A 12,226-nucleotide genomic window follows, 5' to 3' on the forward strand; every position below is an offset into this window, starting at 1 on the left:
CCAATGATTCGGATCAAATTCTTACACATCTATTAAAAAATTACATAAAACCCATTGGAATTAGTATACTCTCTTAATTAATCCCCTAGCTTAGTTATTTCCTCTTTTAATTTTATTTTATAATTGTTACTCAATTTTCTTATAGGACAGAGATATATTAATGAAACATGAGTAGAAAAGAGTACTTCAACCCTAATACTCGATCTAAGTTAATCTTTGCTTGATTATTTATACGGAAACAATATTTTTTATGTTATATATTTGATATTGTTTACATATTAAGTATCAAACTTTTATATTAATATTTAATTTCATACTTAAAATGTATATATTAAAGATATGTTAGATATATGAAATTGATTAAAAAATAAAATAAATTCACAGTAAGCATAAATCTTAATTTATAAGCTAGTTGTATTTATAATTGTATGCGATTGAATTAGACTTAAGCTTTAAATGTTTTTTATTAAAACAAATATGACCTATTTATCTTTGCGATAGGATTATTTTAGGACATAGTCATTGGTAACGTCTTATCGAAATGGTATAAGGCACGTTACGGACAAAAGGAACAAGAAAATGCTCTTTAGATTCTGTATAATTTTTACAAAGATCATACCTAAGGTCACAATCATGGGAAGAAACTCTTAAATTTTATTTTGAAGGTATTTTATTTATAATTAGGTACAAAACAAAGACCTAATTTTCGTGTCTATGAATGATATTGCATATGATGCTTCACAGAATACTTCCATGAAGTATATCCATCTTCCAATGCCTACAAGCTAGTTGGCCCTTCCACTATATCTACATTAACTATTTCCTTCTCTAATCTTTCAACCATTCAAATAACTTTCTGATATTTCAATCCACTACAATCGTTGCTCCTTCCCCACCAAGATAAGGAAGAATTTAAGAATGTTTTTGTTTTAAATTATTTTCCCCAAAAATCTTTCTTTCATTCTTGTTTCCTTAATTGTTTTCTTAGTGACAAACCTTTATTCCTCAAAGAAGTATTTTGAGTTTTGCGTCCCTCAATTATGTTGACCACTTTTTGAAAAAAATTGTTGTTCCTCTCCTTATGGCCTCCATTTCACATACTTTGCTACTAAATTCCTATTCCATATAAAAAGTTCCTTTTCAACCAGTACCCTCAGTAGAGTTAAATTCAAAAGTTATAACACTTTCACACCCTCGCCTACCCCTATATGCTTTTCAATTGGAAAAAAATATATATATTATCAATTTTAGAAAAATCAGAGAAAATAATGAATTACGCTAAAGTAAAAAAGAATATAAGAATAAAACATCATATTATTTTGTTTGAGTAAAGAGATTCGACATCTGACAGTCCAGTTGTCGAGATAACATCTCTTATTGAAGGGGGAAAAATGCATTATTCCAGAATCAAAGCTTCAGCGTGTTCGCATCACACCTACAAAATCGCACTATTCTAATCAGAAGACAAAAATATTAGAATAATATAAACTAAAAGCTTACCTATTAAGCAGTCCCATGTAAGTTGTAAAAATGGTATATAATTGTTTGGAATTCAAGTATTAATCTATGTTCCATAATAAATGAAAATAAGAAAGTTGAACATCATAAAATGAATTCATAAACTCAATGCATAATATCATCAAATTCATATATTAGGTCATCCCAAATGGATAAATTCTTTGAGATTAATATATGTATCGTTTTAATACAAGTTTGGTTTAGGTCTTGAAACAATAAAATCATATATCACTGTTGATATGTACCTCAACAGATGCTAGCCTTTACAAATTATTAGTTTCTAAAAAACCTATTACTGCAGTATAAATTAATACAATATATAAAATCCTAACATGACTAGTATTCTGTAGTTAGGCTTATTGAATAATATTTATTCTCTTACAAGTGTTTCCAAAATATAATAATTTGTAAGTGGATATACTAAACATAAATTCCTCTCATATAGACACTTATGTTGAATAATATTACAAACATATATACTCCGAATAAATTAGGCTAACGAAAACTATACCAAAATATTGTAAACTGTTATTGTTATTCTTTTTTGTTAATCATAATTTTTAATGACCTACAATGTTGGGCTTCCTTATTTAATATGCTTTTAATTTTAAGAAAATTAGCCTAACTATTTAATTATTATGTTTGACTTCACCTATGCTTGATGTGAGTAAGGAGAAAGCCGCTTAATCAGAAAATATTATTTACAAACAATTCCAAAATAAATCATAAGAGAACGGAAAGAAAAAGTAAATAAGGATAGGAGTGAATTAGAGAAAAGAAACATTTCCGATGACATGGTGTAGAATTATATTGATTAAATTTGAGTATTTTCATACATATGATTTTTTAATACCACTATTAGTAATAAGATATTTAAATTTTTTTGATTACACAATAAGATATAGAATAAAAAGGTTTTTACAACATTAAATAGTGCCCTAATTTCATACAAGTATAAAGTTTTCTACCCCTTTATCCGAATGGTTTAATGAACTACTGCAGCTTACTCGTCCAGTTTCTGTTCATCAGCTTCTGCTAGAATAGTTCAATAAAATAGTTGGAGTTAATACAAATAAGGTCCTTGTATAACTAGAATAAAGTTAATTTTGTATATGCCTTAAAATTAATATAAAAAAATAAAAAATTTATGGATGTATGCAGTTAGCAAACATTCCTGTTTTAAACACGCCTTGGATGTTTCAAATATGGTGTCTGAAATGAAACTGTATAAACAAGACCTGACCAAGGTAGTGGTGGAAACGCAGTGTACGTACACAGAGGAAGTTATTTGAGTGAAAAGAAAAGTAGAGAAAATGCAAAACACTAGTTCAGGTTGAAATTAGAAATCAGCGGAAACCTGAAGAATTAAGTGAGGAAAAATGAAAATCCCACGTGTAAGAAGTTCACAGGAAAAAACATGAATAGGTACAGTAAAATGTCTATTCACTTTTCTGTTGAGAAAAAAAGAAAAAGATGTCAATTCACTTTGCAAAATAGTACAGCGCAATAGAAAATCCGAGACACAAAAATGGAGAAAAGCCAATTTACAATCCTTGCTATTTCCACGGTCCTTCGACGTCATTATTATTGTTACTAAGCTTTGTTGACTTACTGTGTAATTAACACTCAGAATTATGTGATTTAGACTTGAAACCCGTGGAGGGTCAGAAATCAGAATAGACATATTGAAAAAAAAAAGTGGTAAGAAAACAAGCATTTGTCAGACTATCTATGTATGTAACTAACTAACTATCTTATCTATCTTTCAGATGCATAGATTTGAATGACAAATTCTAAACATGTCTCTGATCGATGTAAGCTTTCTCATACTTACATGAGTAGTAGTAAGTAACTACCATTGTGTTGTAATAAGAGCTGAGAGAGAGAGAGGAGATAATGTTATGTCTCATAATATGATAATATGATAATAAATATCATCTCGTGTTAAAGATAGGAAGCATTAATATCTCGCCCCCCTCGTCCGCTACAGAAAGGCAGAGAGGTTAGAGAGAATGGGTCACTCCCACCCACTCATTTTCTCAATCATAACACATCCATCCCCACACACCTTCTTTCCCCACTCTCTGCTTCTCTGTCTTTCACAAACGCGCACATAAAAACACACACCAAATATTTTTTCACACTTCCCATAATCCATCTTTTCTTCATTATTCTAAACTGTCACTAATCCCACTCCACTTCACTGGTTTTTCCCGACCAGAATAGTCCCATCTTAACCATTCACATTTTTCTACACTTTCTCTCTCTCTCTTTCTCTCTCTATCCGCATTAAAAAAACAATAATAACAAAGTTTCTTTTCTTTATTTAACCTTTATGATTCTCTGTCTTATATTCTTCTGGGTCTTCTGTAAATCCTTGATCTAGCTTGTTCGCTTTGTTTCAGTCAAGGAATTCTCCTCTTTGATCTGCCTATAAATCTACTAAGCAAACACCAAGGACAGTCACAATTTCTTTTTTAAAAAAATGTCAATGGACATGATGGCAACCGAACGTGTTTGTTATGTTCACTGCAACTTCTGCAACACCACTCTAGCGGTACAGTTCTGAATTCTTTCTTCTCTCCTCTTTCTATCTATCTTTCTATCTCTTGTTCTCTTTCTTTCTTTCTCTTTTTTCCCTGAATTCTTTTAAGCTTGTTTCTTGTTATTATACCATGTGTTTCACCAGCTAATAATTTGTCAATACGAGTTTTGTTTATCTCTTGAATCGAGATCAAGAAACCAAAGAATTCAAGAACGGTCACTTCCCCAAGGACTTGAAATCCATCGTTGAAGTGAATTTTTCTACTGGAATGTACTTTAGATCAACGATTAATTGTCTCTCGTCTTATATTTTATGGGAAACCGTGACTGGGTTTTTCTTTATAACCTCTATTTATGCTAAAAAGTTCGGCTGTGGTGTTAATTTGGTTAGAGGTCAGCACTCTCGTGAGTAATGGCAGAAGACAATTGTTAAGCTCGAAAGCCAGAAACTTTCAATAATTTTAAGCAAGCATACTGATTTCGAAAGGTAAAAGACGATTCGTGAGCCTGAGTGAGATGTTTTACAAACAAAACGCACACACCCATAAGAAATTTGAGGGCTGTGAAAAGGTAGGGCTACTCCCAGGTATTAGGGTTCTTGTAATATACGGAGCCCTTTCCCCTCTTTTTGTTCGTTTCATTTAATTTTTCGTGAGGATATATATAGCATCGTATGATCTCACATGCTATATATGTTATGTTGTGTAAAAAGTCAACCGTTGTCTTAATTTATCAGTTCTTTTTATTTCTTGTTTTCTCTGGGAAGTACTGATAAACAGCTCATAAAATGAAATCTATACAAATCTGTGTGGTGATTTGTCTTTCCTCAGTCTACTTGGATTGATTCCTTTTCACTGAGGAGTGATGAGGTTGAAGGTGGTGTATTCTGTTCATCATGATTTGCCAGTGAAGCGTCATTTTTTGATGATCAAGGTTTTTTCACAATTTCAGACTTGTTGCTACCTTTTAAGTACTGAGACAGTGTCCTCTCTTTCTTTCTACAAGAACTTGTGGCGATTATGACGTCCAGACAAATCCATTTACGCACCAGAAAATGCCATGCTCTCTCTCTCTCTCACACTCTCTTTATTTTCCTTTACCTTTCTTTCCTTTCATCATAATATCTCTGTTGAGTTACTCCTTTTGAGAAAGCATTATCTTTCTTTCTTTCTCTCCTCCGATCTTGACACTGCACAAGGAGCAGTAAATTTAATCTGCTTCATGATGGTGATCACTTTTCTTTAGTCATATCTGTTTGGTAGCAGTAGTGGTTAACGGTGTTTGTGTTTTAATTTCATTTTCATGGTTTCCGTTCCAGTCATGTCATTTTCATCTTTCTCTTTCTCTTTCTCTCTTTCCTCCTCGATCACTATGAGCTACAATGTCTATCTTTTTTCATCTTACCTTGCAGTGTCAGCCAAAAAGTGAATGGAGACATTGTGAGAGTGCTAACTTTTAAATTTGCCATGTCAGTTCCTCAGCTTCCTGCTAACATGTAGTATTCAATATGCTAGCTGCGCTCGCTTGCTCTCTCTCATAATGAAAGAGAAAGAAAACATTACTTCTCTCTCTTTCTCTCTCTCAACCTCACCAACCAATTTGTTTTCTTATTGCAATGCTGGTGCTTGGAACCACCTTTCCATTGAATGTGATAGCTTCAATTCTCTAACATATATATAAATACTTTAACATCGACAAGTGTGAAGCTCTGATATTAATTCGGTTATGGCGATGGTCCAAACAATTATGTACGAAACAATTTAAAACATTGAGAATTCCAATTCATCTGATTTACCCTTTTTCATTTCCCTTGTGTTTGTATATGAGAGACGCATTAAGATTACATATTCAGCTTACTTAGTTTCTAGGGAATGCCCAGTGAAATTGAAAGTGATGATATTTGTTTGCTTTTCCATCCGAAAATGGGTTTTGGCAGGTCAGTGTTCCATGCAGCAGTATGCTCACCATTGTTACGGTTAGATGTGGACACTGTGCCAATCTGCTATCAGTTAACATGGGAGCATCACTTCAACCTTTTCCTTCTCAAGAAACTCAGGTATGATTTCAAACCCTCCTGCATCTTTCATTATCATTTCAATCTTCTTCATTTTGCACTCTTTTTGCTGAGTAACTTCTGGACTTCATACTTTTGTTTGTGTGTGTGTGTGTGTTTCGCTTAGCATCTTTCTACCGTTGCTAAGTTACAGAGACAGCACCTGAGCGTTCAAGAAGCATGCAGCAAGGAACTGGGATCATCTTCAAAATGCAAATCATTTGAGTCCGTAGACCATGAGCAACCTAGGATTCCTCCAATTCGTCGTGAGTCACGCTCGTTAATTCTTGTTTAGTTTTTGGCATACATATAACTACAAGTTAATTTGAATGAAGAACACGGATCCTATAGCCATAGGCCAGCCTGAACTTTTCCGTTATACTCTGAGAAGGTATGAGAACACAATGATTCAAACTACGTTATTCCACGACTGGCACATGTTAATTAATGAAACCAAGCAGAACAATATGTGCCATCATTGAGGCCACATTGTTAAACTCAGTTTTTTCATGAGAGTGGGCGTCCATCTTTCTGAGTATCAAGTTTTTTGTGGTACAAAGATACCCAATTTGGCCTATATTTTCTTCATCTCTATTTAAGTGTCCCCAACCAGATGGTGACCTTTCGCAACAAATTGACCCATCCTTAATTGAATGCAATCATGTTGTGCCCTAGCTACATACTACACGTACTACTATGAAAATTCATTCTCCATCTTACAGTAAATACTTCTTTCTAGTGATGTTTATTATAATCACTTAATTAATCAACCAGGTATGTGACTTAATACAAATTTAACACACACACACACACACCTATTGATTTGATTAATCATAATTAAACTGAGCCTTGGTAACAATTTTTACCTCGTCCTACGTACCTGATGATGATATAATTGATATTGATAGTGGTACTTCAGTAAGAAACTTTTTGGAGAATTGAATTTGCCACTGCGCCAGTTTGTCCAACTATGGGGCCAGCTCTTGTTAAAAGTTACCAGATTTTGGTTCTTAGAATATCTCATTTAGTGTTAACTATAATATTTAATTGCTAATCTGTGGTGAATATGTATTTAATTACAGTCTATGCAATTTTTTTGAGTATGATAAACTAAATTAATTCATTATCAATACAGCTCCAGAGAAGAGACAGCGTGTTCCTTCGGCTTATAACCGGTTCATTAAGTAAGTGATCTATCAATTACAATGAACTATTCCTTACATTTCACATCTTCTCTTGTATCTATACTTATATTTCGTATATAGAAATTGGTTAATGTTTAAAATTAAAAGAAAAATAGTTGAATGGAAATGAGAATGACGATTCATTATTCAAATGATTGGTTAGTGATGGACATTTGGACGAAATCACATAAATACATACATTTGTGAATAAATTACATATAGTATTATGAAGAGTTATATACACATGTAAATTCTTATGACTAATAAAATTTTAGAGAATGTTTTTACATAACGATAATAAAAAAAACTTGGACCCTAATAACCAGAACAACATGAATGATATAGCCGGTTTTAAAACACTGTCACTGTGCAATATCTGACATATATTTCTATCTTTTTCCTTTTCATTTATCTTTAAAGATACCCTACAAATAAATAAAAAAAAGTGGTATATATATTAAATTATTCTTTTAAACTTCTTAATATTCACTATTTTTTTTTCCTTTATGATAAACATGTAAGATATTGGGAATCAGGTAAAACTAAGTGCATCTTTTAAAGTAATAATTTTTTTTATCAACTTTTTAAAACAAAGGTACGAAAATTTCTTAAAAATGGAAATATAAAGAAACTGAAGGGAGAAACTTCATTTTTTAAAAAAATGTTATGGTTTAACAATCAGTGCATGCCATTGTTTTATAGCTCAAGAAAAATGAAAAAAAAATACTATGCATGTAGGGAAAGAGAAATTTAACAAGTTATACTTTTAAATTTGTTAAACTATCTTTTTTTCTTTTAAAAAAAAGTTGAAATTGTATTAATACATCATATATCCTATTATTTTCTTAAAAAAATATTTATATAGGAAATTATAACTTGAATTTGTTAAATTACTTAAAGTTATATATAATCAGCTATATAACATTTTTTTTCAAAATATTTACAATCACATCATATAAACCACAATATTTACATATATGTGTGCATTAGATATGTACTAGTGATGGTTTTCATAACATTGTGGTTGTTCCCTTGAATACAAGTGCAATATATATGTAGATATATAAATAACTCTTATTGCAGAGAGGAAATACAAAGAATTAAGGCCAGTAATCCAGATATCAGCCACAGAGAAGCTTTTAGCACGGCTGCAAAAAACGTGAGTTTGAGCTTTATCACTATTTTCCTTTTCTATTTTTGCATATGCATTCTGGTATATGAATGCACGCAAGTTTTGTTTCTGTTCTTTCCCTCTCACATGTGATGATTGCACAATAAAAAATGAGTTTGTCGTTTACGTTAACATGGTGAAGATTGAAACCCAATGCCCTCTCAATTATTGTAGAAACATTACCAATAAAGCCAATGCCTTCTTTCTCTTTGTGGCTATTGCTTTGTATCAAACTTTTCTGTAGTAATGGCATATGATCATGTCCTTCCACTGCTTCATACAACGAGGGTTGCTCTTGTTTAAACAATTAATACACTGATAAATTCGAACATGCATGTAGAGCTCAGAAAATAGTTTGTTGAGAAAGACCAAATGACAAATAAAGAAACTGTTGCTACATAAATAAAGATCATAAATGAAATTCTATGGTTAGAATTATGCAGAATCTCGTGCACCAGTCGTTTAATAACATAATTTCAGTGTAACTTGTCAGTGTGTGATTTCTGCATATAGTCAGAATAAATTAAATATTAATTCTTAGAGTTCACTAGTTAGTTGAAGTAAACGAGTTTAAGTTAATTTTGTTACCAGTTTAGTTGAAGTAAACATTAGTTCTAATTAATCAGATTAGTTTGACTGTCATCATATTGACTTATTTCTAACCTTATCTACAAAGATAAGTTGTTCCTAAATAACAGTACAGATGTTAATACAATCTCTTTACATCATCAATATGTTCAGTTCACAAAACTTACTTATTTTAATATAAGTTCAGTGTTTTCAAGAATGATAAAGTGATAGATGAAAAAAATGGTAAGTGAGAATAGCTGAAACATGAGAACCAATGTATGATGATGTTTTTTTTTTCCTGTCCCTTTTGAAGACTCTCGATTCTTCACTCTCTCTGCCTTTTCCTTCTGTTTCACTGACATGTCTTGTATCCTGGACTTTCCTAATTCAAGTCTACAGTATAGATGTAGATATATAGTATATAACATAAAAAGATTGTCAAAAAACCCTTTATCCTTCTAAAACTGGTAGCGTTTTTTAATACCATTTGATAACTGAGAAATAGAATGGGGGCAAGTGATCTGAGATGAGAGGTTGATATCTGTGAGAAGTTTTAGCTGTTGAGAAGACATTATTGCAGGAAAAATGCTGCAAAAAAATGTCATGTAGGACAAATATTTGGTTATGGAAAAATTATCTTTCCCCAAAAAAATATAAATAAAATGGCTTGGCCAAGTCTATCAGAAAGAAGCATATGATGATATTATTTTATGCAGGTATCTTTAACCTGACTTTGTTGAAAGTTTTTTATTTTCAATATGTGTAAAAATAAGTTTTACAAAGAAAAGGGCACAAGAATATGAATGTAAATATATATATATATATATATATATATATATATATATATATATATATATATATATATATATATATATATATATATATATATATATATATATATATATATATATATATATATATATATATGTATGTATGTATATATATTTCTTGAAGTTCTGAAGAGATATGGACTATTGTAGTGTCATTGGTTTTTGATTTGTGAACCTCTTTTGGTTTTTAAACTTTCTTTGACTAATTAGTAACATTACAGTCAATAGTTCAGTTCAAACTTTAACTTTATAAAGGTTAAAGCTAAAATGACTAACATCCAACCATCTTTTTCTTATTGATATCATTGATTGTGCAGCTTATGTTTTTTTTTTTTTTTTCATTTTCATTTGGCCATATAAAACTTTTATATGTGCTTTATAGTATCTAATTAATATATTTGAAAATAGAAAAATTCTTAAAAAGTGCTCCTGTTCAAACTCGTTATTTTTCCTATTCTTTTCTCTTCTTCTATTTTCGTATATTCTACCCTTCTATTTTTTTTTTCATATGACATAAAATCTACTATATTTTTTTCATTTTCTTTGTCTCTCTTTCTGTTCCTCATCTCACTCATTGCACATCTCATTACACAACAATGTACAAAGTATCAATATTTTTAAAATTTTATTGAAATGAATTGATAGAACTTTTTTTTCCATTGTCATTATTCTATTATAAATTTCTTTATGAAAAGATTTATGATTTTTGTTATTAATTATTATTCATACCTAAATTTTTCTTTTCAATCAGTTAATGGTGCAAGAAAATTTTATACCCAAATAGTCAAACACTTATTTTCATTCTTCCACTTAATTTAGTATGTACAAAATTATGAAGAAATTAATAGGGTAACATGGGAGAAAATAGTTGAGAAATAGAAAATTGAACGTGTTTAATAGAGGGGAAATGAGACAAGATAGAAATGAAAAATATGAAATCCATATTAATTATTTTACAAAACAAGAAAGAAATTAAGAGTGAACAAGAGATGCAATAAAAATAATGAACTAATGTTCCTAGTTTTTATAGGGATACCTTACAATGATGCACCCTCCAACTGACTTCTGGATAAATCATTATTTTGCAGTGTTTTGTAGAGTATGCACACATTCATACACTGTAATTGACTTCTTCTGGAAAAAACCATCATTTTGCACGGCTTTTGTAGGGCACAAATACATTATTTGGCGTGTCGACTTAGAAAAACATACAATTTCTCTTTTACACAGATTAACTTAACTACTGTATGAGATCACGTTTGAATGTTTGATAGGTGAAACATAGCAGAATTTATCAAACCACTTGCTTAAACCAGAACACATGTAATTAAAATCAGCACCACAGGTTTGTTTTGTATGCATGTGTTCTTTCCTTCGTTAATGATGGTATTAGTCTAATTAACACTTCCAATATCTGATATGCATTAATATGTAGACCACAAACATAAAGCCACATGAAAATGAGACTTGAATTGAAGTTGTTGAGAGATTAATAACATGTTTGGTTTCACTTTTCAATCAATGTGCGTGATTTGTAAAAGCTTATGTTTACATTAGGTGTACACTTTCTAGGTCTTATTACATACTATATATGGTTTGAAGAAATATACCTTAAATTTGTTTTGTCTTTCTGATTGTCTTGTCTTATATATGTATATGTATATGTATATGCAGTGGGCACATTTCCCTCACATTCACTTTGGGTTAAAGCTGGATGGCAATAAGCAAGCAAAGTTGGACCAGGGAGATGCTACTCAAAAGTCTAACGGATTTTACTGATTACATATAAATGGAAGTTTATGTTATCAGCTGTTTTTTTCTGTGTTTGACCTAAATCAGTGAAAAAAGAGGTTGATGAAATTTGGCAATGATACAACTGGAATGGAGACTCTAGAGAAAATTGACCTCAGCATCAGCCTCTTACCCATATGTTTAATATCATATACTATAACGTTTGTGTTGCCCTTTTTCTATATGATTGCTATTCTTGTGATTGCATTAATTACTGTGTTGAACTTAGGCAATTATTAAGAAAACAAACATTGTAAGTTTAATTCTGCTATAATAACGCGTCCTTTTGTTTTGTAATAATCTATTATCTTTCTCTTTTGGGTGATTGCGTCTCTGCATATCAAAGGACGATTGCAACATTTTATTCTTTTGATGATAAGCGATCGATGAGTGTATCGTCCAAGAGGACCACTTCAACAGTGCTTTTCATCTTTGAGATGTTGCAATTTGACCCTTTCTTTCGGAATATCGTGCTTCATCCATAGGAACACTCTTTTATCCATCGTGTTATTTCATCACGGTTTTCCTTTTTTTCTCTTCTTTTTTAGACTCTTGTTCATACAAT

General features: G+C 31.0%; 1 protein-coding gene across 2 annotated transcripts; it reads left to right on the top strand.

Annotated features, from left to right (window-relative positions):
- The first annotated feature begins 3,593 nt into the window (after positions 1-3,593).
- LOC124846463 (putative axial regulator YABBY 2) lies at positions 3,594-11,986 on the top strand. Of its 2 annotated transcripts, none has more exons than XM_047323739.2 (6): positions 3,594-4,075; positions 5,999-6,118; positions 6,243-6,381; positions 7,251-7,299; positions 8,383-8,458; positions 11,545-11,986. In XM_047323739.2, the coding sequence occupies exons 1-6, from the start codon at positions 4,004-4,006 to the stop codon at positions 11,647-11,649; spliced, it is 561 nt and encodes a 186-aa protein (XP_047179695.1). In that variant the 5' UTR covers positions 3,594-4,003; the 3' UTR covers positions 11,650-11,986. The 2 variants fall into 2 exon arrangements, with proteins under 2 accessions (XP_047179695.1, XP_087948966.1); XM_088092840.1 differs by lacking the exon at positions 3,594-4,075 and adding an exon at positions 4,200-5,289.
- The last annotated feature ends 240 nt before the right edge of the window (positions 11,987-12,226 follow it).

This window comes from Vigna umbellata, chromosome 6 (genome assembly GCF_029865625.1).
Source record: "Vigna umbellata cultivar VRB3 chromosome 6, Vumbellata_1.0, whole genome shotgun sequence".
Classification (NCBI taxonomy): domain Eukaryota; kingdom Viridiplantae; phylum Streptophyta; class Magnoliopsida; order Fabales; family Fabaceae; genus Vigna; species Vigna umbellata.